We start from the raw sequence: 26,506 nt of genomic DNA on the forward strand, positions 1-26,506 counted from the left end.
TGCCAGGTAGTTTCTGAAGACAAAGTAAAGACAGCGAGCCGCAGAGAGCAGCCGCCTGCTGCCGGAAACAGCAAGGTAAACTTATTTTTAAAACACTTCTAAATATTACGCATAGGCATAAAGAAACCATGCTTCTGGTGCAGTTAAAATCATTTCCTATGAAAAGAACGCTAGGTAGTCAAGCGGTTTGTTTTCGACCACTCTCAAGAAGCGTGTTTCAGAGAATGTCCTGACTGCAAACAGCGATTCTTCAAAATTATTATTATTATTATTATTATTATTGACACCGTCTCACTGTTTTTGTTGTTGCTTGATTTCCTGCAACCTACACGCGTTGCCATAGTGACGCAGCGTGCACGCGCAGAGTTGTCACGCGCCTAGCAGTTTCAAATGGATATCAGACGGTTTTTATTTTTTGTAATCATTTTTTTAAACTTCACTTCAAAATGATGACATTTAAAGCCAATTTGAGACTAATAATAATCAACAACTTAAAATAATAATAATAATCAACCTTAATAAGCCTATCCCAGCAGTCCCTCCTCCACATGGCGACTGACTGGCAGCTGCAGGCCGGTCTGGGAAAGCAGCTGAGGTTTCTCCAACATGTGGCAGCAACAACTCTCCGTCCAGACGTGGTGATAACATCTGAGGCTTCAAAACACCTCATCATTCTGGAACTAACAGTTCTCTGGGAAGAGCGTCTTGAGGAGGCCAATGAGAGGAAAAGAGCCAAGTACCAGGAGCTGGTGGAGGAATGCAGGGAGAGAGGTTGGAGAACCTTCTACGAGCCCATAGAAGTCGGCTGTAGGGGTTTTGCAGGGCGCTCCCTCTGCAAAGTCCTGAGCCGCTTGGGCATTGTAGGAGCAGCTAAGAAGAGGCCCATTGCATCCGCAAGCGAAGCTGCAGAGAAAGCCACACGGTGGCTTTGGATTAAAAGGGGTGATCCGTGGATTGCTACTGGGACGCAAGTCGGGGCTTGATCAACCCCGGCTGGGTCGCCTGGGTGAGGGTGTATGATGTTGCGAGACCCGAAACACCCGAGGACCCCAGGATACATCACTGAGGATGTGTCCCAGTGCATCTCATCTCATTATCTCTCGCCGCTTTATCCTTCTACAGGGTCGCAGGCAAGCTGGAGCCTATCCCAGCTGACTACGGGCGAAAGGCGGGGTACACCCTGGACAAATCGCCAGGTCATCACAGGGCTGACACATAGACACAGACAACCATTCACACTCACATTCACACCTACGGTCAATTTAGAGTCACCAGTTAACCTAACCTGCATGTCTTTGGACTGTGGGGGAAACCGGAGCACCCGGAGGAAACCCACGCGGACACGGGGAGAACATGCAAACTCCGCACAGAAAGGCCCTCGCCGGCCACAGGGCTCGAACCCGGACCTTCTTGCTGTGAGGCGACAGCGCTAACCACTACACCACCGTGCCGCCCCCTGAAGTGTTTCTAGCACAGATTAATAATAATAATAATAATAATAATATTATTATAAGTGTTGCCAGGCAAAACAAATCTCACCCGGTAGCACTTAGAATATGAAGGAAGATATCACGAACAAAATAGGTACCCTATGGGTCCATGTGGCTACTGGTTATAAATAAAATTGTTTCCTGATCCCATGTCCAGACAGTAACTATAGCATATATATTTACTCTGTGAGGCAGTAGCTACAAAAATGAAGCGTAACCCAAAAATGAACAATTGAAAAATCACAGAAGTAAAATATACCAAGTGTCTGTACTTTATAGTATTCTACTCTTATCTCTTACAGTTTTCGAAACGGAAACCTCCTGACATACACACGCTGTCGCCATGACCCAAACTCTTATTTCCCGGAAATGGCCCGGCACTAGAGCTCTGTGGAACGCACTTTCCCTCTGTAATAAGCATAAACATGTCTAGTCTAGTCCATTTATTTCGAATGGTGAACCGAATTGTATACACTCACCGGCCATTTTAATCAGAACACGCGTATGCGGATGCGCAGTGTGCGATTGTTACACTCTTACATTCTTACAGCACAATGACGTAGTGGCCCTGTGCACAAAACGAGTTCCTTGAAGTGGAAGAACTCAAGTGTCCTGCACAGAGCCCTGATCTCAACCCCACTGAACACTGACTGCACCCTAGGCCTCCTCACACAACATCTGCGCCTGACCTTACTAATGCTTTTGGTAACTAAATGAACACAAATCCCCTCAGCCATGCCCCAAAATCTAGTGGAAAGCCTTCCCAGTGAGAACAATATGTTTAAAAAGCACATATGGTCAGGTGTTCACCAACTTTTGGTCAGATAGTATTTTTATCAGATTGCTTCTGTGACCAAACCACACCTCACAAGATGAGTTAATTTAAACAAAAACGGCAGTCTGAGCAAACAGCAACCAGACGAACCCAGGCAGGCCTACAGATCCCTTCAGAAATCAGACAATACAGCATGCTATCATACACAGTTTTAGCAGGTTGGCCGACTTTAAAGCAAGTCATATGATAAGGGTGGCTGATGTAAATCAACAAGTTATGTAACCATGGGTCAACGACTGATTGGAGAAGTGCCAGGGTGGTTTCCTTCAGAATTAGTGGAGTTTTCTTATTTGCTTGATCCCGTGCAAATAAAAGGCTCCTCAAACATCAAGTCCATCCTTTGGCCACTGTCGTCAAACTGATCGATCCAAGTGGCCCTGCTGGCGTCCACTCCGTTGTTGAACCATGGTTACATATGTAACCTACCATTCTACCTTCTTTCATTCTTACCCACTGAGTGTAGAAAACATGGAAAGCATATTGTCACTAAAAATTGAAGCCACCATAGGCCTAGCATCTCTACTGGCTGGCTACAATACACTTTTTAGCCCTGCCTATCCTTATGTGTTTCAATGACAAAATAGCCTTTAATTTCATGTCATTTTTCTCATCTAAACCACCTGTCCATCTTCAGTGTCAAATTCGTACAGTTAGTTTTCAATATGCTGATACCTGCACAATTTTATTTTCCCACAGAAATTAGTTTTTAAACTGTTATTCTACTATATCGTAAGAGCACATGGCTACGTTTGGGAATGAATTGATTGGCAGCCTTGGCCCAAAATAGACTAGCTGACTTCACCACAGAATTTACTGTCATATACCTACTTATTTAAACAATATTCTGGACACATGCACTAATACAGATTGTTAGCCATTTCTATTAAAAACATTTGAAACATCGAGATCTTTCATAGGAAAAATCCAGTTTAATTGCACTAGCGACCTAGCAACCTTGATAGCTATATTATTTCAGTATTAATGACAGCCAGCCAGCTATCAAAATTTGTGCAAATGCCATTTGTTTGTCAGTGAACACATACATTACCAATAACATTAGGATGGATTTTATAACTAGGTGAGTTAGTTTACAGTGCACTCAGAATAGCCACGTATCCCAAATAATGACTTATTGACTCGCTGGTGATGAACGAATAACATTAGTCACATCAATGTCAGCGAATTTCCACTTCATGTGTTTAATGTCCTTCGTAGATGCATCTGTATTAATGAAACCCCAATTCCAAAAAAGTTGGGACACTGTGTAAACTGTAAATAAAAACTGAATGCGATAATTTGCAAATCATTGAAACCCTATATTTCATTGAAAATAGTACAAAGACAACATATCAAATGTTGAAACTGAGAAATTTTGTTTTTTGAAAAATATATGCTCATTTCGAATTTGATGTTAGCAACACGTTTCAAAAAAGTTGGGACGGGTCATGTTTACCACTGTGTTGCATCACCTCTACTTTTAACAGCACTCACTAAATGTTTGGGAACTGAGGAGACCAATTGCTGTAGTTTTGAAAGAGAAATGTTGTCCCATTCTTGCCTGATATACAATTTCAGCTGCTCAACAGTTCGGGGTCTCCTTTGTCATATTTTGTGCCTCATAATGCGCCAAATGTTTTAAATGGGAGACAGGTCTGGACTGCAGGCAGGCCAGTTTAGCACCCGGACTCTTTTAGTATGGAATCATGCAGTTTTAATATGTGCAGAATGCAGTTTGGCATTGTCTTGCTGAAAGAAGGAAGGCCTTCCCTGAAGAAGGTTTTGTCTGGATTATGGCATATTGCTCTGAAACGTGTATATATCATTCAGCATTAATGATGCCTTCCCAGATGTACAAGCTACCCATGTCATGTGCACTAATGCACCCTCATACCATCACAGATGTTGGCTTTTAAACTGTGTACTGATAACAAGCCGGATGGTCCCTCTCTTCTTTAGCCTGGAGGACATGGTGTCCATGATTTCGAAAAAGAATTTCTACTTTTGATTTGTCAGACCTCGGGACAGTTTTCCACTTCACCTCAGTCCATCGTAAAAGAGCTTGGGCCCAGAGAAGGTGGTGGTGTTTCTAGATATTGTTTATATCTGGTTTTAACTTGCATTTGTGGATGCAGTAATGAACTGTTTTCACAAATGATAGTTTTCTTTAAGATATTTTTTTGGGCTTTTTTCACCTTTATTGGATAGGACAGTGTAGAGACAGGAAATGAGCAGGGAAGGGATCAGGAAATGACCTCGGGTCGGAATCGAACCCAGGTCCCCGGTTTTATGGTATGGCGCCTTATCCACCTGAGCCATGACGCCCCTGCAGACGATGGTTTTCTGACATGTTCCTGAGCCCATACAGTGATTTCCACTACAGACACATGTCTGCTTTTAATGCAATGTCGCCTGAGGGCCTGAAGATCACAGGCATCCAATGTCAGTTTTCAGCCTTGTCTCTTGCATACAGAGATTTCTCCAGATTCTCTGAATCTTTTAATGATATTATGTATCATAGATGATGTGATCCCCAAATTCTTTGCAATTTTACATTGAGGAACGTTATTTTTAAATTGTTGCACTGTTTGCCCACACAGTCTTTCACAGAGCGGTGAACCCCTCCCCATCTTTACTGTACTTCTGAGAGACTCCGCCTCTCTGGGACGCTCTTTTTATACCCAATTTTTACTGACCTGTTGCCAATTAACCAAATTATGTTGTTGTTGGTTTATTTATTTATTTAGTTTTTTTTTTTGCATTACACAACTTTTTCAATCTTTTGTTGCCCCGTCCCAATTTTTCTGAAACGTGTTGCTGACATCAAATTCAAAATGAGCATATATTTTTCAAAAAACAATAAAAATTGTCAGTTTCAACATTTGATATGTTGTCTCTGTACTATTTTCAATGAGGTATAGGGTTTCTATGATTTGCAAATCTTCACATTCTGTTTTAATTTATGTTTTACACAGTGTCCCAACTTTTTTTTTGGATTTGGGATTGTATTTAAGCTCTCTGGATAGATGTAAAAAAAGAGAAATTGAACATGTGGCTGTATTCATTTGATCTTTTCTACCACTGTACATTACGAAAAGGGGATGGGCCTAACAAACGACTGGGTGTACCTGACGTCAACTGTGCCCATATTCTCACTACTGAAACTAGTGGAGGCCAGATATCCAAGTTGTCATGAGGGTTTGTAAATAATGGTCGACCGATTGATCAGCCTGGCCTATTAATTAGGAAAATATCAAGCACTTTCAAGTAATCAGCATCAGCCAATCAGCCTGCAAGCACGGCCACTCAGGCTCCTTCTTTTGTCTGGCCTGGCAAGTACATGCAGCCTTCACACACAATGATACACCTTGGAGAAAACACAGGCATTGGAGTTCCCAGGTAACAAATGATCAGTGAAATAATCTGAGGTGTAGCATTCCTAGTTTTAGCACTTGACATGCTGCTGTCAACATCCCTGCCAGTAGTAGAAAGTCTTTGGGTGATGCTCATAATATCGGAGGTTTCAGAGAGTGGTAAGGCTGAATTTCTAGCTTTCAAAGAGTTAATTTATTTAAGTTTACTTCAATAATTTAATTACAGTAGGCACCATTTATCGAATAAGCCAAAATTCACAGACATACAATTCACAGACAGTTGACAGTGCTGACATTTCTACCTTCAGTGTTTTTACAGTGTTTCAGAGGGCGTAGTGGTAGGTTTCATAGGTTTTTATTTTGTTTTGTGTTTTTTTTTTTAAAGAAAAAAAACCCTTCACTTTTAGGCCATGCCCTTTTCCTTTTTAAATTTGAATAGATTTAAATAGATGCAGATACAGATACATCTTCATTGATAGCATCCCAAACAATATGGCCATTGAACATATCCATCATCCCATTTCATTGCCGCTTGAAACAGACTATTTGCTATCCTGCCCGATGGCAATGTTTGTCAAGTTTGTCTGTTTTTGTTTGTGTATGTATGTTTTTAGGTTCAGCAGGTCTAGAGTTATCGTTACATGAATTCAGACTGTTTTCTCATTGGTATCCAGAGAAGAACCATTTGTCTCCTTTGTGCTGCACCTTGAGTCTGTACAGTCCACACATGGCCTCGGTGGAGCGTAAGCAGGAAAAGCACGAACCCTTCTACCTTGGCTATGGCAGTAAGAGACAGACAAGTGCAGAGATAGTGACAGAAGCCCGGCATTCTCTCAGGACTCTTCGGACACAACGACCCTTCACCCCACGAGAGGAGCACCGGCAGCTTTTTGAAGGGTCAGCCCACACATGTGATGGAAGACCACCATCTTCATTCAGGTTCTGAGAAAAAACAAACACCCCCCCCCAATTTACTTTGGGTCTGTTATTAATTATTTATTAAAGTACACCATTTTCCAAATGGAGAAGTTGCAGGGTTTTATTTATTTATTTATTTTAAATTATTTTCCATGATTTTTCATATTGGCCTACAGCCTTCATGCTAGGAATTTCGAGGCTCCTGATTCTAGGCCAAGTTCAGGGACCCGCCTCTCGCCTTTGGAACATGTAAGGCAATTTCTCAGTACCCTTCTGAAACCTTGTCTGATTAGAGGAAGCAAATGTTAACAACTTATTATAAATTAGAAGCCCAGGTTACCACTTTCACTGGATGAAGACTACAGTGAAGTTGATAAAGGTGTCCCCAAACCTCCAGTTGAGTGTATGGACAAAAGAGGTTCGGGAGGTGCTCGGACAAGGCTCGTCAGAGCAAGATCGCTTACACTGGTGCCATCTATGACTCAACACTCAAATGGTATGTGGTTGCACAAATGCATGACTGTTAATTCCGGTTATTTGTAACAACAGAGATAGATACATGACAGATAATATTGTAAGCATTAAATAGAAATAAGGCAGGATAGAGGGTTGCCAATAAGAGAGGGAAGATAAGCTGCATTTTACTCATCATTTACACAGTCTTACCTGCACAGCCAAATCCCCAGGGTTGAATTAACATCCAGAGTTTTGGTTGAACTCTTTTAGAGTTCATTCGTGTCCAATGGGACATGTATACACTCGCGAGCCATTTTATTAGGTACACCCATACACCTGCTGTTTTATGCAGTTCTCTAATCAGCCGATCCCTTGACAGCAGCACAAGGCATAAAATCATGCAGATACAAAACAAGGGTTTCAGTTAATGTTCACTTCAAACATCAGAATGGGAAAAATTGTGATCTGTGACTTTCACTGTGGCATGGGTGTTGGTGCCAGATGGACTGGTTTGAGTATTTCAGAAACTGCTGATCTCCTGGGGTTTTCACACACAACAGTCTGTAGAGTTTACACCGAATGGTGCGAAAAACAAAAAATATTGAGTGGGCGACAGTTCTATGGGTGTAAATGTCTTGTTGATAAGAGAGGTTAGAGGAAAATGGCCAGATTGGTTTGAGCTGCCAGGAAGGATATAGCAACTCATTACTCTTTACAACTGTGGTGAGCAGAAAAGCATCTCAGCATGCAACAGCAGAAGACCACATTGGGTTCCACTCCTGCAGCCAAGAACAGGAATCTTAGAATCAAAAAGAAGTTCCTATTAAAGTGGCCAGTGAGTGTAGACATATAGGGTGTTAATTCAACATTGCTGATTTTGCTGTGTCTCACTCACAGGGACATGAGATACATCAAGTCAAGTCAAAGAGTCCCATATACATTTTTCATACGTACGTTGGGGAGTGCCTGTTAGAGAGCACACTCTGTCTAGGCCATCAGCATGGTGAGGTAGGGTGGCCAGTTCCTTTCCTCGCCACCTTTAACTTTGCCAGTGTTTCCACCAGGTCCCCATTCACTGCTGGGTGGACAGGAGGCAAGCTGCAGATAACCGTCCAAGGCGAGGCTCAAACCGGGGACCATTCACTTAGTGGTCAAGCACTCTAACCACTTGGCCACTTCGCCATGTGATACATAACCTAATAAAATAAACAAATTTTTCAAAACACTTCCTTAATTTTAGGGCCGAGCAAGAAACACCACATGATTTCTGTTGGCACAATAAAATATAAAAAATACCCACGTTTCTTTTCACTGTACATTCAGTTCTCTTTGCAGAACAGGCAATCCTGACTGCCTGCGTCTCCTCAAACTGATCTTTCCTTCAGATTTCTCTCTTTTCTTAATTCTGTACAAAATATCCACAAGACATAGCCTCAGAGTCGCATGATGGACAGCTCTCGTGCTTATTTTCATGGACTATTTTCCTATAACAGCATGCCCAGTCTTGTTTTGTTATTTAATTATCTCCGACATGCTTTGTTTTTCTTTTTTTTTTCATTTGTTCACGTATCAATGATTTCCTTTACAATCACATTTCCTGTAGTGTTTTTTTTTCATAGTAATTTCATAAGCGTGCATGTTTGCATGTGATTTTGTGTCTATATTTCTACAGAACCACAAACCGAGGTTGTTGATGAGCCTACCTTGAGTATAAAGCCATCTCAGCAAGTGCACACAGAGTCCTTGTGTTCCAGTTACAAACAAGAAAGGACAGAGAAATCCTCAAAAATCCTCATACACACACCAGCCAAACATAGGTACGCATTTTATGATCATATCTTTATTTCATTTTCATCTCCTCATTGTGTTTGTCTTGTTATTTATCAGAGGTCAGTATTTCTTCTTGCCCATAATAGCAGCCTTGGGAGCTGTTGAAAACTGTTCATGACTCACTCTCATCCAGAGCAGCAGTAAAATATTTTATAGTCAGTTGATCCATCTGTAACAACTATAGTACTTATTAGAAAATATAGTCAGCAGTAATTTGGTCTGTTGGGTGGCACGGTGGTGTAGTGGTTAGCACTGTTGCCTTGCAGCAAGAAGGTCCCGGGTTCAAGCCCAGCGGCTGGCGAGGGCCTTTCTGTGTGGAGTTTGCATGCTCTCTGGGTGCTCTGGTTTCCCCCACAGTCCAAAGACATGCAGGTTAGACTAATTGGTGGCTCTAAATTGACCGTAGGTGTGAATGTGAGCGTGAATGGTTGTCTATGTGTCAGCCCTGTGATGACCTGGCAACTTGTCCAGGGTGTACCCCGCCTCTCACCCATAGTCAGTTGGGATAGGCTCCAGCTTGCCTGCGACCCTATAGGACAGGATAAGTGGCTAGAGATAATGGATGGATGAATTTGGTCTGTTAACATATCAGGCTTTTAAAATAGATTGAAAGACTACAGTTGTAAATTCATTCTTGATGAATTGCTTTACTGCAGCAAGTGGATGAAAGGAAGTCAAGGATTGCTTGGAATTACTGACTTGACTCAGGAAATATTCAAAGTGCCACTTTTAAGGCACTATACTATTGTGAAAAGTCCTACATGGAAATATTGTCATCTGTTTTCCCCCAAATGTATTATGGAAAGTACCAGAGAGCCCAACATACACACAGTAAACCAGATGAGCTGAACAGAAGTGAAATACTATCACAGTCAACATTTACTGCTTAATTAGTATTATAAAATACAGAATATGATCTCAATGCCGACTTTCAGCTTTAACATGAGGGTATTCATTTGGAGAATTGGCTGCTCAGCTTTTCCATATCCAGGTGTAGGTTATTCATTCATTGTTTCACTTACAATTATTTCAGGTAAGGGCATAAAAGCTCTAGAGTCGATCTGCCTGTGGAATTTATTGCTGTTAACTCTCAATATCAAGTCAAAAAGAGCTCTCACTGCCTGTAAAGCAAGCCTTCATTCAGCTGAAAAAAACCAAAACAAAACCATAAGAGTCAAAATTAAGCTGAAAGCAAAACTGAAGGAAAAAAAAAAAACGCCTCAAGAACAAACAGGAAGTGTCTGGTGATGTCTGGGTTCCAGACTTCAGGCAGTCATTGACTGCAAAGGATCTTCGACCAAGTATTGCTCCGTTCCATGTGACATCACATCCACCTCATTAGTTATTCAAAACTTTAGCTGGTGGTCTACCAAAGCTCAGATGACAAAGCGTTTGTACGGAGAAGATGTATTGCTCGCATGAGAAATGCCTTACGCTTGCGTTGTTTTAGGTTGTTGGAATCGATCAAACCGTGAAACTGAAAAGTTTCTTCAAGGTTCCCCGTGAACTAATAAAAAAAGGGTGAACAAACACAAGATTTTACAGAAAGACATCGAGAAAGGTGACTTTCAAACCTCTCAGTGAAATCGAAGGGAGCCAAGTCGAAGCATGCTCGAGTTTGCAGTGATCACTTGGTGAAAGGTTTGTATCTCCCTCTCAGCTCTGTCCTTAGTGTTTTCCAGGTACTTTTCTTGCTATGTGTCGTTATTTTATGGTACTTTTTTTAGTCACAAAGCACTAAAGTCCCCGGCTGTTTCTTTGTTTACTCCTCACAAAGTCCATATGCATGAAGGTCGTGACAAAATTCTTACCCAGCCGTACAGTTACAATGCGCCGTGATCACTTCTCCGTCTTGTTTAACTAAGGTCCAGGTCTTTAAAGGGGTTTCTGATGATCTTTGTGAATGATTTACCTGAGAGATAAGAGCCAACACAAGTGAGAATCAAGTGAACTGTTGTTTGTTTACACTTCAACTTGCAGCGCTTCATTGTAAAGACACGAACGAAAAGCTTAAAAAAAACATGCTTACACGGGCAAAAACAATACAGGATTCATTCAGCAGCGACTCGATACCGAGGTCCTTTACCACATACAAAAAAGTTGTAAGCCTCCATACTCTTCCATGCTTTCATCTGTTCTGCGGTGTAGAAGGACGTCTGCAACACCAGATAGTTTGAGATGTCAGGGAACTCGACTGAAGGGTAGTTTTCGAGATCATATGACAAATCCTTCTTTCCCAGACTGTAAGGATTGATTCCATTGCACATTGCAATCTTCCGAATATATCTAAAGCGAGCAGTGGCTTCTAGATTACAAGCATACTCTGATAAGTTATCGCTAGTTGTTTGCACTACGGCAGCTGTTTAGACCACCAGCTATTTCACTTCCGGTAAAACCGCTAAGAAAAGTCACGTGACTGAAACCCAGCAATTATAAATGACAATTTAATCAATGATTATGTTAATTTGCCCAAATACAATTGGATCCTTAAAAACGAGGCAGTGCCAGATATAAAGAGTGCTGTAATTCCTACACCGTTCGTCTCCAATTAAAGCTGAAACCTGCACTTTGAGCTCATATCCTTCACTCAATTTAAACTCCAATATACTTTTGGTAGACAGCTGAAAGTCCGGTAGCACCAAAGTATTGGGTTTGCAGTTGAATCGTGCTTTTTCAGAATAATCTGAGAAGGCAGTTGGCTTTCTGCTGAATGTCAGGAAGTACCAAGTCATGTCTCTGCACGAACGTGTAGCTGTTCCTCAAATTGCTTTGCAATCACGGTCAGTACGAAAACACTACAACATGTGTAGCTGAAAAATATAGAAGCCAAGTTCAAAGATCAAGCAGGAGTCAAATTTATAAACGAGGTAATATCTGAACTTTAAGTAACATTTCCGCACATCTAGCTATCAATTTAAGTATCCAGAGCAAAGTCCACAATGCATGCGCGCACACACGCACACACATCTCACTCTCTCTCTGATATAGTTGATAATGGAGCAGTATTAGATTATGAGGGCAGGCTGCTCTGTTGACCACCAGTGTAGTTTCACTCAAGACTCTGACGATGAGATCACGTCTCAGACTAAAGCAGTCCATCAACAAAGAGACATTATCAAGTCATTAAGAGGCCCAAACAAAATCGATGCCCAAAATATGCCTGACTGTAGCATAAAGGACATTTGTGCTATCCATCAGCAGTATGTTTTAGTGAAAAATAGCATTTCGAATTCTTCTGTAACATGTTTATTTGTAAGACAGCCCAAAAGGAATAAGTTGTTTGCTCCCATGTATCAGCCATATTGGAGGGATAATGCTGTTTTCAAGATAAGACACACGATGACATTGCATGAACGACTCGGACGTAAGCACACAACCTTGTGGTTTCCTGTCTGTTGCATGCACATTTTCACTCTGACCAGTTTGCATGCATTGACATTATGCAAACCTCCAGATGTACAGAGATTATTAGTACTGCTGGGAGTAAAGCACAGGGGCCAGATCAGACATGAATAGACCTGTTTGATACATGTATGCGGGTACCAAGACATTACAACAGGGACACCTTGTGGCAAGCGTTTTTTAAAAGGGGGAAATGGATTTGGAGATTAGATTTAAATACAGATCTACAAGACACACAGTTTTGTCCTGCTGTTTTGAAATTATTTGCTTTTACAATGTTCATGATGGACTGTTAAATGTGTACTGTATGAGAACCACTCTCCATGAGCAGATAAGATCTAAGAAAGCAGTGTCTCATTGACATAACTTCACTTTTTTCCATCTTGTCTCCCTTCTGTTGGCTCTGTGTGTGTGTGTGTGTGTGTGTGTGTGTGTGTGTGTGTGTGTGTGTGTGTGTGTGCAATTAGTGGCAGTCCATGGCCCAGCAGTGCTGATTTATCTCAAACAAAAGAAACAAAACCAGGTTTGTTTTATCCCCATACATGTCTATGCTCATATGATGTGTTTATCCATTCGAATTACTCAGTAACTCACTCCAAAGCCTGATTTGTAAATCTGACAACAAATACACCTTTCATTGTGTCGATCCAAAACGTGTAGAATATTTCCACCTTGCAGAGACAGCTTCCTGCATAATGCTCTGCATGCAAATGTTCAGTCACCAAGGTGTCTGCACAGAACACAGGCTACTCAAAGGATGTGTAGGTGCATCGTGTTGACCTTTTCATGCTATGCTGAACATCCTGTATTTATACACAAATGGGTGAAATAGTGAGAACCATTGACGTGTATCGAGTAGGTGTAAAGCATCGATGTTTTATCTAGTGCTTGTGGCCCATCTGTTCCCTGTCAGATGCTGAGCATGGCTGCAGAGACAGTGCAGGAAGTGATGCCACTGATGAATCTGTCTTCTGGACCTCAGAAGTGCTTCCTATTCTGCAGATGTTTGAGTCTGTTGCTCCAGGTGATTTATAAACTACACCATGGGATTTAATGTGAATGAATTTAACTGAATTGTTACACATGGCAATAAATCTTTTTTACTATGATAGCAAATTGTGTCTTAAACATAACAGCACTTCTTGACACATGTACTCTCTGAGCAGGAGGGCTGACATTCTCTCTCCCTCTCTTCCCTGTCAATCATAGCAGCACTATCACTATCTGTCCTCTTCTGCATACACGACTTCATGTATGCAGAAGAGGGCAGAATGCATATTGAGCAGAAAAGATGTGGTTAGTTGGTTTCTGGTTTCATGTGTCGCATAGAGAGAGCGCATATTAGCCTCATCTCATCTCATTATCTGTAGCTGCTTTATCCTGTCCTACAGGGTCGCAGGCAAGCTGGAGCCTATCCCAGCTGACTACGGGCGAAAGGCGGGGTACACCCTGGACAAGTCGCCAGGTCATCACAGGGCTGACACATAGACACAGACAACCATTCACACTCACATTCACACCTACAGTCAATTTAGAGTCGCCAGTTAACCTAACCTGCATGTCTTTGGACTGTGGGGGAAACCGGAGCACCCGGAGGAAACCCACGCGGACGACATGCAAACTCCGCACAGAAAGGCCCTCGTTGGCCACGGGGCTCGAACCCGGACCTTCTTGCTGTGAGGCGACAGCGCTAACCACTACACCACCGTGCCGCCGTATATTAGCCTTCATTATTTAATTGCTATTCTATCACTGAATTAAATGAATCAATTCTGTGTACTGTATAGTTAGTCCTACTCTTTTATCAGGAAAGTAATGTAGTTCTCTCTGTGTGTGTGTTAAATGTCCTGGTTTGGAGACTGTGTTCTAGAACAGACAGAAAGAAAATATGAAATTTGATTCCTAAGGAATAAAAAAACAGGTTTGTACTGGGTTTGCCAAAGCCTTGAACTTCCAAAAGGAAAGCACAGAAATGAGAGACAGCACCATGAAATAAAATCTAATGGCAGTTAATATTTAAGCACTTTTAAATGGAAATTCATTTGAAAGGTAAATATCAAGTATTCATCATGCACAAGTGCCTCTTAGGTCACGCGTAACAAACTGTTGAGTGGTGCAATGTCACCTGACAGGACAAGACGAAGTAGCCAAGACCAGAAGAGTGGGACAACATTTATTTGACTCAAAATAGCTCTTGAAACCTCATCACTTCTACTTTACACTGTCGTGATGCTGAACTTGCAAATAGGTTAATCATCAGAGCATACTCATTTGTTTTTCCAAAATGAATAGGCAAACATGAAAGCTACACAAGACTGAGGGCCCAAGATTAACTCTATCAGTGGGTGTTAGATAAATGTCAGTGAAATGGCAAGAGATCTGTTTTGGTGTTCAATCCGAGTCGAAAAGTGAAAAATAACTTGATTGAAAAGTGAAACACATCATAAATTATTCATCATACCCACAGACCAATGTAAGAATTGTGTGCTCACCCTGTAATACCAGAAATTCTTTCTCTGAGCTCTGTATATCTCTAGATCTGTAACTTGTGTACATTTAGGAGGAATCGTGCCAAAGGAGACTATTGAGCGTCTTTGTGATGCCTGCGCCAGTCTCCATTGCGTCCTGGCAGAGAAAGGCATGCTGGGAAGGCATTTTAAAAAAAGGTCCTCCATTCTCCGGGCACTGTTTCGACTGATCGATTTGGGATCAGACGAGCTAAACCTAACCCTAGCTAAAACAATACTTGCAGTAAGTAGACAACTGAAGGCACACTTGCTAAAATTTGCTTTTAAAAGATGTATTGAGTTTAAATGAAGAGCGTTAAAGTTTCTTGACGGTAACACGGATCTTATCTGATGTGTAATTTCAGCTTAATGTCAGTGGAAACAACTTGCTAAACATTTGCAAGCTCGTCTTTAAAATTAGTCGGAATTCCAGAAATGACTTCCTGTTCCAGGACAACCCTGTTATAGGTGAGTCTCTGTTCCCGTGTAACTCATTCACTCTGATCAGTCATTAACTGCCTTTACAGGTACTAACTGCATTAACAGTCAGCTTATCCCTCTCTCTCTCTCTCTCTGTGTATTTATGTATCAGATTCTGTCCTCTCACTGATACGGTGTGAGGATCTTAATAGCAGTGGAGAGACTGTGCTGTACTGCATGGGCTCCCTAAAGCTCCTCTCAGGGAACCGCACCATCGCCAAGCTGCTCCTAGCTAAAGACTTTATTGCAATCTCACTCCGACTCTCTCAGCGACTTCTTCATTTAACAGACCCTAAAGCTTTCCTCAATGATCATCACACATTAGCAGGACAGGGCCAGCATGCTATCACAGTACATATACTGGGACAGGTGAGTAGCTTCCAAATGCCTACAATGATGCAAAATAATCTACAAAACAATCTAAACTATTCACTAACTCACTCCAAAGCCTCATTTATAAATTTGATGACGAATACACCTTTCATTGTGTCAATCCAGAATATATAGAACATTTCCTACTTGCAGAGACAGCTTCCTGCATGACACTCTGCATGCAAATGTTTAGGCTACTCAAAGGATGTGTAGGCGCATAGTGTTGACCTTTTCATGCTATGCTGAACATCCTGTATTTCTACACAAATGGGGTGTGTGTATTTATCAGGCGTGTAGTACTCAAGTCCAGGACTCGGACTCGAGTCTGTCTTGTGCCCTAATTTTAAGGACTTGTGACTCGACTCGGACTTGAGCACTGATGACTCGGACTCGTGCATTAACTGCATTAGGACTCGGAAAATAAAGACGAGGACTTGGATTTTTTCTTTATTTTTTGGGTAACATGCCATAATAATTTGCCATAAGATATTTATATCTGGGGCGGCACGGTGGTGTAGTGGTTAGCGCTGTCGCCTCACAGCAAGAAGGTCCGGATTCGAGTCCCGTGGCCGGCGAGGGCCTTTCTGTGCGGAGTTTGCATGTTGTCCGTGTGGGTTTCCTCCGGGTGCTCCGGTTTCCCCCACAGTCCAAAGACATGCAGGTTAGGTTAACTGGTGACTCTAAATTGACCGTAGGTGTGAATGGTTGTCTGTTGCCCCTTTTCCACCAAAGCAGTTCCAGGGCTGGTTCGGGGCCAGTGCTTAGTTTGGAACTGGGTTTTCTGTTTCCACTGACAAAGAACTGGCTCTGGGGCCAGAAAAAACGGTTCCAGGCTAGCACCAACTCTCTGCTGGGCCAGAGGAAAGAACCGCTTATGTCAGCGGGGGGGCGGAGTTGTTAAGACCAACACCAATAACAAGACCGCGAAAGATCGCCATTTTTAAGCGACGAGAAGCCGCAGCTGTACAAACGCGAAGTAATTTATTATTATTGTTGTTGTTGTTGCCGCTGCTGCTTCTTCCGTGTTGTTTTTGCTTTGATATTCGCGCCAAGGTTTATGCAAACGTAAACTTCCGTATATAGCGACGTAACTGACGTATACAGTGACGTAATGACGTGGCTCCGCTTAGCCCCGTGAGCTATGGAAAAGCAAACTGGTTCTCAGCTGGCTTGCAAGTTGAACGAGTTGTGAACCAGCACCAGCACTGGCTCCGAACCAGCCCTGGAACTGATTTGGTGGAAAAGGGGTACCGGCGACTTGCACCCGCGACTTTGAGCTGTTGGTGGCGCCAGAGAGGTTAAGGTGGTGACTTGAAACTTGCTCAGAAGAACCTTGAGGTTGTCAAGTCAGCCCTGTGATGACCTGGCGACTTGTCCAGGGTGTACCCCGCCTTTCGCCCGTAGTCAGCTGGGATAGGCTCCAGCTTGCCTGCGACCCTGTAGAACAGGATAAAGCGGCTAGAGATAATGAGATGAGATGAGATATTTATATCTACATTAATTTTTGTACTAATTTTGTGTAAGAGTGTCACACCTGTGTGCCTTGGCACGTGTATCAGATAGACTCTCGGGCGCACTCTGGACAGCGCACGCGCCAAGCAGACTCTCGCGCGCGCACCGTAAACGACTCACGCCTGCACAGGATTAAGGCACAATCAGTATGCCTATATAAAAACTGTGAAATTGCACTCACTTTGCAAAGTATTGAGTTGCGTTGCTGACACATTACTGAGCCTTATTTCCTTGTTTGGTTTCCTGATCCCTGATTTCCTGTTTCTCATCTTTGAATCTGCCGAGTCTACGGTAGCCTGTTTGTGACTTGCTTGACCGATTGCCTGTTTCACTATTTTACGATTTTGCCTGCTGTTCTGGATTGTTTACCTGTCTTCACTTGTATTAATAAACACACCTTCTGCATTTACGTCTGTCTCCCAACCATCTCCAACAGAATACTTCACACTCCCTGATAAAGAGAATGAACATTTACCTGTTCAGGAACAAACTAATGTTTAATGGCGCTAAAACGGCCACTGTCAAATGGTGCGATTGGAGTGTTGGACTTGACTCGGACTCAACTCCGATCAATAGTGGACTCGAATTTTTTTTTACTGACTTGGACTGGACTCGGACTCGAGGTTTAGTGACTCGACTACAACGCTGGTGTTTATTCATGTATCAGATTCAATGACACGTGATGCATGCAAAATAATCATTATATTCCGTGATAACGACAGTGTTTTAAACTTCATGTCATTACCTCCATCCAGAATCATTGCAGTTCTTCTGGTAGACAGAATATAATATGGATTCTCATACTGAAAGAGACTCCTTCTTTATGAGCAGAAATGCTTGGATGGTTTGTGTTGTCTCATCTCATCATCTGTAGCCGCTTTATCCTGTTCTACAGGGTCGCAGGCAAGCTGGAGCATATCCCAGCTGACTACGGGTGAAAGGCGGGGTACACCCTGGACAAGTCGCCAGGTCATCACAGGGCTGACACATAGACACAGACAACCATTCACACCTACAGTCAATTTAGAGTCACCAGTTAACCTAACCTGCATGTCTTTGGGGGAAACCAGAGCACCCAGAGGAAACCCACATAGACAACATGCAAACCCCGCACAGAAAGGCCCTCGTCGGCCACGGGGCTCGAACCCAGACCGTCTTGTTGTGAGGCGACAGCACTAACCACTACACCACTGTGCTGCTCGGTTTGTGTTGTCGACATGCTATATTTCCCTCAGAGGTTTTGGCAGTGGAGGAACAGGCAGTCAGCGAACTCCGCCTAGATACTTCATTTCTCAGAATCGTTCTAGACTCAAACCAAACTGGACAACATGGAAGGGTGGGGTCACTCAGGGTCCTAACATGTGTTGGATTGTTTTCTGCTCATTTCCTTGGCTTGTTTTTCTCTCTCTCTGATACATATTGAGCTTGTTTCTTCAGGCTCTTGGATGCCTTTTTTCTGTAGTAGTAGTAGTAAGGAAGAAACGGGTGGCATGGTGGTGTAGTGGTTAGCGCTGTCACCTCACAGCAAGAAGGTTCTGGGTTTGAGCTTGGTGGGGGTCTTTCTGTGTGGAGTTTGCATGTTCTCCCCGTGTCTGTGTGGGTTTCCTCTGGGTGCTCTGGTTTCCCCCAAAGACATAAAGGTTAGGCTAATTGGTGACTCTAAATTGATTGTAGGTGTGAATGGTTGTTTGTCTCTGTGTTAGCCCTGTGATGATCTGTTGACTTCTCCAGGGTGTACCCCGCCTCTTGTCCATAGTCAGCCAGGATAGGCTCCAGCTTGCCTGTGACCCTGTACAGGATAAGTGACTACAAATAATGGATAGATGGAAATTGTCCATAGGTGTGAGTCTGAATGTTGAAAGGAGAAAACCTCTATAATAATCCAGTAGAAGGCAATGGGAAACCATTACTGTAATGTTTTCTAGAGACTTTGATGGCTGAAGCTGTCAGAGTGGCCATGTCACTGTAGTGATATGCCAAAATGAAAGGAATAAAAATGTTTAACTCTTCCTATCTTGTGATCAGGTGGAAGTCTGGGTACTTTGAGAATGAACAGGCCAGACAGATATTCCCAACCGACTCTTAATCAGTGATCCAAACCTTGAACAAAGAGATTAATCACATATAATATTCCGTGGCGGCACGGTGGTGTAGTGGTTAGCGCTGTCGCCTCACAGCAAGAAGGTCCTGGGTTCGAGCCCCGGGGCCGGCGAGGGCCTTTCTGTGCGGAGTTTGCATGTTCTCCCCGTGTCCGCGTGGGTTTCCTCCGGGTGCTCCGGTTTCCCCCACAGTCCAAAGACATGCAGGTTAGGTTAACTGGTGACTCTAAATTGACCGTAGGTGTGAATGTGAGTGTGAATGGTTGTGTGTGTCTATGTGTCAGCCCTGTGATGACCTGGCGACTTGTCCAGGGTGTACCCCGCCTTTCGCCCGTAGTCAGCTGGGATAGGCTCCAGCTTGCCTGCGACCCTGTAGAAGGATAAAGCGGCTAGAGATAATGTGATGTGATGTGATGTGTGATAATATTCCGTTGAGGGGCAGCATGGTGGTGTGGTGGTTAACACTGTCGTCTCACAGCAAGAAGGCTCTGGGTTCAAGCCCAGTGGCCGACAGGGGCCTTTCTGTGTGGACTTTGCATGTTGTCTGTGTGGGTTTCCTCTGAGTGCTCTGGTTTCCCCCACAGTCTAAAGACATGCAGGTTAGGCTAATTGGTGACTCTAAATTGACCATATGAACCATGTGAATGGTTGTTTGTCTCTATGTGTAAGCCCTGCAATGACCTGGCGACTCGTCCAGGGTGTACCCCGCCTCTTGCCCATAGTCAGCTGGGATAGGCTCCAGCTTGCCTGCAACCCTGCACAGGATAATCGGTTATAGATAATGGATGGATGGAATATTATATTGAAGCAAAGGTATGGCTAATTTTTAATCCAGATGCTCACACATACATACACCGTGCACTCAGACTTTCATCTGTTTTTCTGCTAAAGTTTGAGCATCCTTATTTCTCTGATGACTTTGACCTCTCAACGCCTTTGCAGGTGACAGCAGCACTGCGAAATATGGCCGACTTGTCTGAGTCCCGCTCTTCCTTTTTGTCCAACGATATCTTCTCCATATTGTGTGCCGTTATGGATCATCACCAAGAAGACCAAGACATCTGCCTTAATGGAGCCAGGATATTTAGGTGAGAGAGACACATGGTGTGACCTGATGTTCCATACAAATCTAGTAATGACCCTCAGAACAGATAAGGTTTTGTAATAACTTTTTGTCATATACAGTATGTCACAGAGTTACTATCTTACCTTTATAGTTAAAGGTACTAACGTTCAGGCTTGTTTGTGTCCATATAACAGAATCAGTCACCATCCATTTCATTTTCAGCCTTAGCTCTCGCTATATATCTCTTTAGTCAGCCAGCTTTCCGTGATGAGTGTTAATGAGAGCATTATTATGTTGTCATAGCACTGGGTTTTTTTCTGCTCAATCACAATATAACGTGGTCGATATATATATATTTTTTTCCTTTGGTGTGTGTGTTTCCAGCAAACTGTCATCCTATGCTGAGTGCTGCTATGCGCTAACCGAGACTTTGAGCAGCTACAGGTTATTTTTAGTCCTGTTGTGCAAACATAGCAGGAAACAGGTGAGTCCAAAAAACATATGTATGCTAAAATCATGTATGTGCGTGCATGCACATACACACACACACAAGTATGTTTGTGTATTTCTAGTCCCAAAATGTTTAACTGCCCTCCTTCCTCTGAGTGTAATGAAATCTGTTTTGTTAAAACTAAAAAAAAAGAAAAAGAAAAAAAAGACATTGCATTCAGTGTTGTGAAGACAAAAACCCCCACCCACAGCCCTTCTGTCTGAACATGCTGTCCTTTTTGACTTCCTTATTGCAGGGAGCATTTTGAGCTCGGTCTCCTTCTAGGTAAAGATGGAATGGCTTATACGTTAAAGTCAACTGAAGCCACCCTGATCTGAAGTTTTTCATGCTCTTAAAGTGTGTTTCTTGGTACAGTAAATATTTTTGTACTTCGGTACTACTTTATACTGTATATTTATCAAGGATTTAGGATCATGACACCCTGTAAAGCCATGCAACCTTCTACCCAGTTCAGTTCAGTTACAATTGTTCTCTCACACACACACACACACACACACACACACACACGCTCACACTCTCTCTTGTACTTCTCTCTTTGTGGGGACACTCATTGACATAATGCATTCCCTAGCTCTTTACCCTAACCTTAACCATCACAGCTAAATGCCTAACCTGAACCCTAAAGCTAAGTCTTAACCCTCAAGCAATCCTTTGAAAAAAGTGAGGACCAGCCAAAATGTCCTCACTTCCCAAAAATGTGCTAACTCTGGTAAAAAAGACACATTTTACTGGTCCTCAATATGTAGCAAGTCCAAGCATATACACACACACACACACACACACATATATATTTCTCTGTATCATTTGTAGGCATTGGTGGTGCGTCTCCTGTTCACATTAGGAAACCTGGCAGCAAGGAGCAATGATGCCAGAGAGAGAGTGTATAAGGAGGAAAACTCCATCAACATTCTCTTAGAGCTTTTCCAGAGCTATCTGCACACCCTTAAGAATCCTCCGCATGAGGATGAGGACATCCTGATAAAGCTGATTCGAGTGTTGGCCAACCTGTCCATTCACCCCACTGTAGGCATGGCACTGGCAGCCAATACACTGTGTGTGCAGCTGCTACTGAAAGTGATGGGTAAGCAAGAATAAACACACACACAATATATATATATAAATATGGGCGGCACAGTGGTGTAGTGGTTAGCGCTGTCGCCTCACAGCAAGAAGGTCCGGGTTCGAGCCCTGTGACCGGCGAGGGCCTTTCTGTGTGGAGTTTGCATGTTCTCCCCGTGTCCGCGTGGGTTTCCTCCGGGTGCTCCGGTTTCCCCCACAGTCCAAAGACATGCAGGTTAGGTTAACTGGTGGCTCTAAATTGACCGTAGGTGTGAATGTGAGTGTGAATGGTTGTCTGTGTCTATGTGTCAGCCCTGTGATGACCTGGCGACTTGTCCAGGGTGTACCCCGCCTTTCGCCCGTAGTCAGCTGGAATAGGCTCCAGCTTGCCTGCGACCCTGTAGGACAGGATAAAGCAGCTAGAGATAATGAGATGAGATGTGTGTGTGTGTATATATATATATATATAAAACCGTGCTAGACCAATTATTTTTATATTTATACCACTGCACAGTGCTCTAATCATTTCCTGCTCTAAAAGCATGGAGGACAATTGTCTAAGCAGTTTGTTTTCTCTCCCTCTCTAACCTCACAAGCACACACTTTTGCAACAACCGTAAACATTTTGTCGTGGATAAATGCACTGCTTCCCAGAAATGATTCCCAGCATTGAAGCTGCATACAGTGCTGCAAGATAACAAGAAGTGGCTAACTGTACTGGTGTCATTTCCCGAAGTCTGTTTTGACAAACACACCTTCCTATTCTTCACATATTTCCGAAACACTGAAAAGAAACATTGTGGTTTTTAGGTGCAGACCAAAAGCCACTTTCAGTCGTGCATGGGAGTTTTTGCACAGGCTGGGGAAAGGTGAACAAATGATTATCATTTCCTGTTAAGATAAATAAAAAGATCGTTTATCAGCAGTTCCATTTTTAAAAAAAATCTCTTTTCTATTTGATTTAAAATCTCAGTCCGGGCAAAATGCACTGAATTTAGTGTGCGTGAAAGTAAGCGTTTAGGAAGATCGAGCTCGTTCTCACACATCTGGCATTTGTCTGGTAAATTAAAATAACTTCCTGTTTTTATGATGATAAGAGAAAGACCTAAACCCAGATGGAAAAAGAAACTGAGACAAACAGCGCGAGATGTTCTCGGCAGCAGACATGCCTCCGGAATGGCTCACGCACTTGCAGCGTATCACCGAAATTGACAATGCAAACCACAACTCTGTATATGAACAGGATGCTGCAGTGCTCAGGCGTGTGCTGTAATATTCATTTTCGTTCAATATCAGGATTACGAGTCACAATGAAACACTTATGAACTGTTTCCAAACCACCTGAGAAGGTTTTGTTTGATTTATTTGCGTGCAGTGGGGACGTCATCATCAACACATCATCGGATAAATCTAATATAAATTATTAAAAAACATATCATTAAAACTGAAAACATACAGGGTACATCTCGCACACCATGAGGATTTGTTTTGTTTGACGATCAACATTTAATTCCCTTTCTCACTTTTTTTTTAACCTGTGTGTTTCAGAGGTCAGGTCTGTGGAGGAGAGTGCCGAATTAGTAATAAACGCTTCAACCACGATCAACAACTTGTCATACTACCAAGGAGAGAGTTCTGTCGTCCGCATCCGGCACACACATGTCTCTGAGCGTAAGAAAAGAAAATCTATGTACATCGTGCCCATTTTTGTGTCAAATCTAATAATCCTATTCGGTCTCACTGTGTATGTGTGCAGTGTTGCTGAGGCTGTTATTAAGCTCAAATATGGATGCAGTGTTAGAGGCTACACGTGTGTTCGGGAATCTCTCTCAGATCGAAGAAGTACAGCATTTTATCATTAGGAACAAAGGTGTGTTTTTAAAATTGTTATCATTAACAGGATTTGGTGGTGAGTAGTAAAAGTTATACTTTTTTGTGTGTGTGTTGTATCTCAGTGCACCAGTTTGTGCTGGCTCTGCTGGATTCCAAGAATCCCCACGTGTGCTTCTCAGCATGCGGTGTCCTCACAAACCTCTGTGTGGATCCCAAGAACAGAACCATAATAAACAAGGAAGGAGCCATCCACAAGTAACCCGATCCATTTGCAACGCTGTGTAAATTCCCCACATCTCCACTGATTTTTGTTTGTATCCTGTTATTCCTTCTTCTTCTTCTTTTCTGCGCAGGTTGATAGCTTGTCTGAGGGACTTTGGGCCTCAGGACTGGCTTTTGGCTACACAGGTGTGCCAGACGCTGTGGAACTGCACTGAAGACCGACAGCACGAGTATGCACAAGAGCTGCTGGAGATACTTAATTTCTATTCAGGTCCTGAGATAATATGAACTAACCTTAACCTCAGTATGCAAAAGGAAACATCAGTTTTTGAAAAAAAGTCGTTTTAGTCCCAATCTGTGAGGCCCAGAACTCTAGAATTATTGGCACCCTTCAAGAATTGTTCACAAAGCCGAGCTCATCTCATCTCATCTCATTATCTCTAGCCGCTTTATCTTTCTACAGGGTCGCAGGCAAGCTGGAGCCTATCCCAGCTGACTACGGGCGAAAGGCGGGGTACACCCTGGACAAGTCGCCAGGTCATCACAGGGCTACAAAGCCGAGCTTTTGAGTCAAATTAAATGATTGTCGATGTGAACATGTCAGGTAACGCATGCGAAAAATACACACAGTTAATAAAAAATTCATTCAGCACAACGCTTTCAAAAGATTCTAGAGCTTATCAAGTGTCATAATCAATTAACTGGTGGCAACACTGACTTTGCTAAGTAGCAGGATATTTTTGGCCGGTTGCCTCTGCCAGGAGGTTAATAATTGGTTGTAAATAGATCTTTCAACAAGTCTATACCAACATCCAAATCAACACCAAAACAGCTTTGCAACAAGCATCTCAGTTACGTTCCACATGGACACATGGTCTCTCCACATGCATCCTCTAAACTTGTTACAGGAAAATAAGGTTTCCTCCAAATATTAATTGGTAATGAATATTTGTAAATGACTGTTTTGCCAAAAAAAGGAAAGTTTTTTTTGCCAAAAAAAAGTGTGTTTGAGAAAATGTCCGACAAAATCATTTCAATTCTTGAAAAATTAAAAAAACATACATTCTTACCATGGTGGTATAGTGGTTAGTACTGTCGCCTTACAGCAAGAAGGTTCTGGGTTCGAGCCCAGTGGCCGACCGAGGGCCTTTCTGTGTGGAGTTTGCACGTTCTCCCCATGTCTGTGTGGGGTTGCTCCGGTTTTCCCCCAAAGACATGCAGGTTAGGTTCATTGGTGGCTCTAAATTGAGTGTGAATGGTTGTTTGTCTCTGTGTGTCAGCCCTGCAATGACCTGGCGACTTGTCCAGGGTGTACCCCGCCTCTCACTCATAGTCAGCTGGGATAGGCTCCAGCTTGCTCGTGACCCTGCACAGGATAAGTGATCATGGATAATGGATGGATGGATGTTCTTACCATCAAATACTTTCATTCCATATTTTGTTGCTTTTTGTATTTTTTGGGGGTTTGTTTTTGAGTAGAGTTTTTTTTTTTTGTCCTCGGTTGGTTCGGCAACATGCTCCGCCATTTTGTTTTTCTCTACTCACAGTATATGAGCTGATAGCCTTGTAGTAGAGTAGCCAATCAGAGCATGCGAATGCTTATATTCAGTGAATGTTGATAGAATAAAGGGTAGTGTTCAGTTCTACAATGGCATATTAGGACCATTGTAGGTTAAAAAAGGAGCTGAGGCATGGGATAATATTCTGATAGACAAACTCAGAATTTCCAGAATTAAAGCCATACATTTACATGAAAAAACTTTGATATTATCGAGTCACGGGGCGGCACGGTGGTGTAGCAGTTAGCACTGTTGCCTCACAGCAAGAAGGTCCGGGTTCGAGTCCCATGGCCGGCGAGGGCCTTTCTGTGCGGAGTTTGCATGTTCTCCCCGTGTCCGCGTGGGTTTCCTCCGGGTGCTCCGGTTTCCCCCACAGTCCAAAGACATGCAGGTTAGGCTAATTGGTGACTCTAAATTGACCGTAGGCGTGAATGTGAGTGTGAATGGTTGTCTGTGTCTATGTGTCAGCCCTGTGATGACCTGGTGACTTGTCCAGGGTGTACCCCGCCTTTCGCCCGTAGTCAGCTGGGATAGGCTCCAGCTTGCCTGCGACCCTGTAGAACAGGATAAAGCGGCTAGAGATAATGAGATGAGATGAGATTATCGAGTCACAAATTTACAAGGGAAAAAAAAAAACCCTCTCATCCTTCCTGGCTTCCTAGCTGCAGTGCATTCTGGGAAATGTAGTTGAAAATCTCTTAGTGCTTTCTTCTTTAGATTGCGCGATTGAAGAGGAAAGACTGCATTTTCTATAACTCTCGACTCATCCGTGGCATCTGTGGTGTAATGACATTGATTCGGATTTGCACAGTGAAGCGATCTGGACTTTATATACAAGTTTTCCAATTGTTTTTTTCTCCTCATAAATTTGTGACTTTAATCTCAGAGAATATCCAACATTTTTCTCATAAATTTCTGGATTTGATCTCAGAATCTTCAGAGCCCTAAAAAATTTTCTTCAACCTGTCCTAAGTATAGTGCTAC

General features: G+C 42.8%; 1 protein-coding gene across 5 annotated transcripts in view; it reads left to right on the forward strand.

Annotated features, from left to right (window-relative positions):
• The window catches only part of armc2 (armadillo repeat containing 2), a 27,868-nt gene continuing 1,362 nt past the window's right edge, over nt 1-26,506 (forward strand). For 2 of the 5 annotated variants that reach the window (XM_060914144.1, XM_060914143.1), the window contains exons 1-17: nt 1-75; nt 6,311-6,635; nt 6,791-6,863; nt 6,942-7,110; nt 8,743-8,887; nt 12,770-12,825; nt 13,216-13,326; nt 14,863-15,053; nt 15,175-15,277; nt 15,402-15,658; nt 20,215-20,360; nt 20,723-20,822; nt 21,660-21,930; nt 23,457-23,579; nt 23,665-23,778; nt 23,864-23,996; nt 24,095-24,234. In XM_060914144.1, the coding sequence (XP_060770127.1) occupies nt 6,424-6,635; nt 6,791-6,863; nt 6,942-7,110; nt 8,743-8,887; nt 12,770-12,825; nt 13,216-13,326; nt 14,863-15,053; nt 15,175-15,277; nt 15,402-15,658; nt 20,215-20,360; nt 20,723-20,822; nt 21,660-21,930; nt 23,457-23,579; nt 23,665-23,778; nt 23,864-23,996; nt 24,095-24,234 (2,344 nt within the window). In that variant the 5' untranslated portion in view covers nt 1-75; nt 6,311-6,423. The remainder of the gene's footprint in view (nt 76-6,310; nt 6,636-6,790; nt 6,864-6,941; nt 7,111-8,742; nt 8,888-12,769; nt 12,826-13,215; nt 13,327-14,862; nt 15,054-15,174; nt 15,278-15,401; nt 15,659-20,214; nt 20,361-20,722; nt 20,823-21,659; nt 21,931-23,456; nt 23,580-23,664; nt 23,779-23,863; nt 23,997-24,094; nt 24,235-26,506) is intronic. The other 3 variants (XM_060914147.1, XM_060914146.1, XM_060914145.1) reach the window with 3 other exon arrangements.

The sequence above is a fragment of the Neoarius graeffei genome, chromosome 2 (genome assembly GCF_027579695.1).
Source record: "Neoarius graeffei isolate fNeoGra1 chromosome 2, fNeoGra1.pri, whole genome shotgun sequence".
NCBI lineage: Eukaryota > Metazoa > Chordata > Actinopteri > Siluriformes > Ariidae > Neoarius > Neoarius graeffei.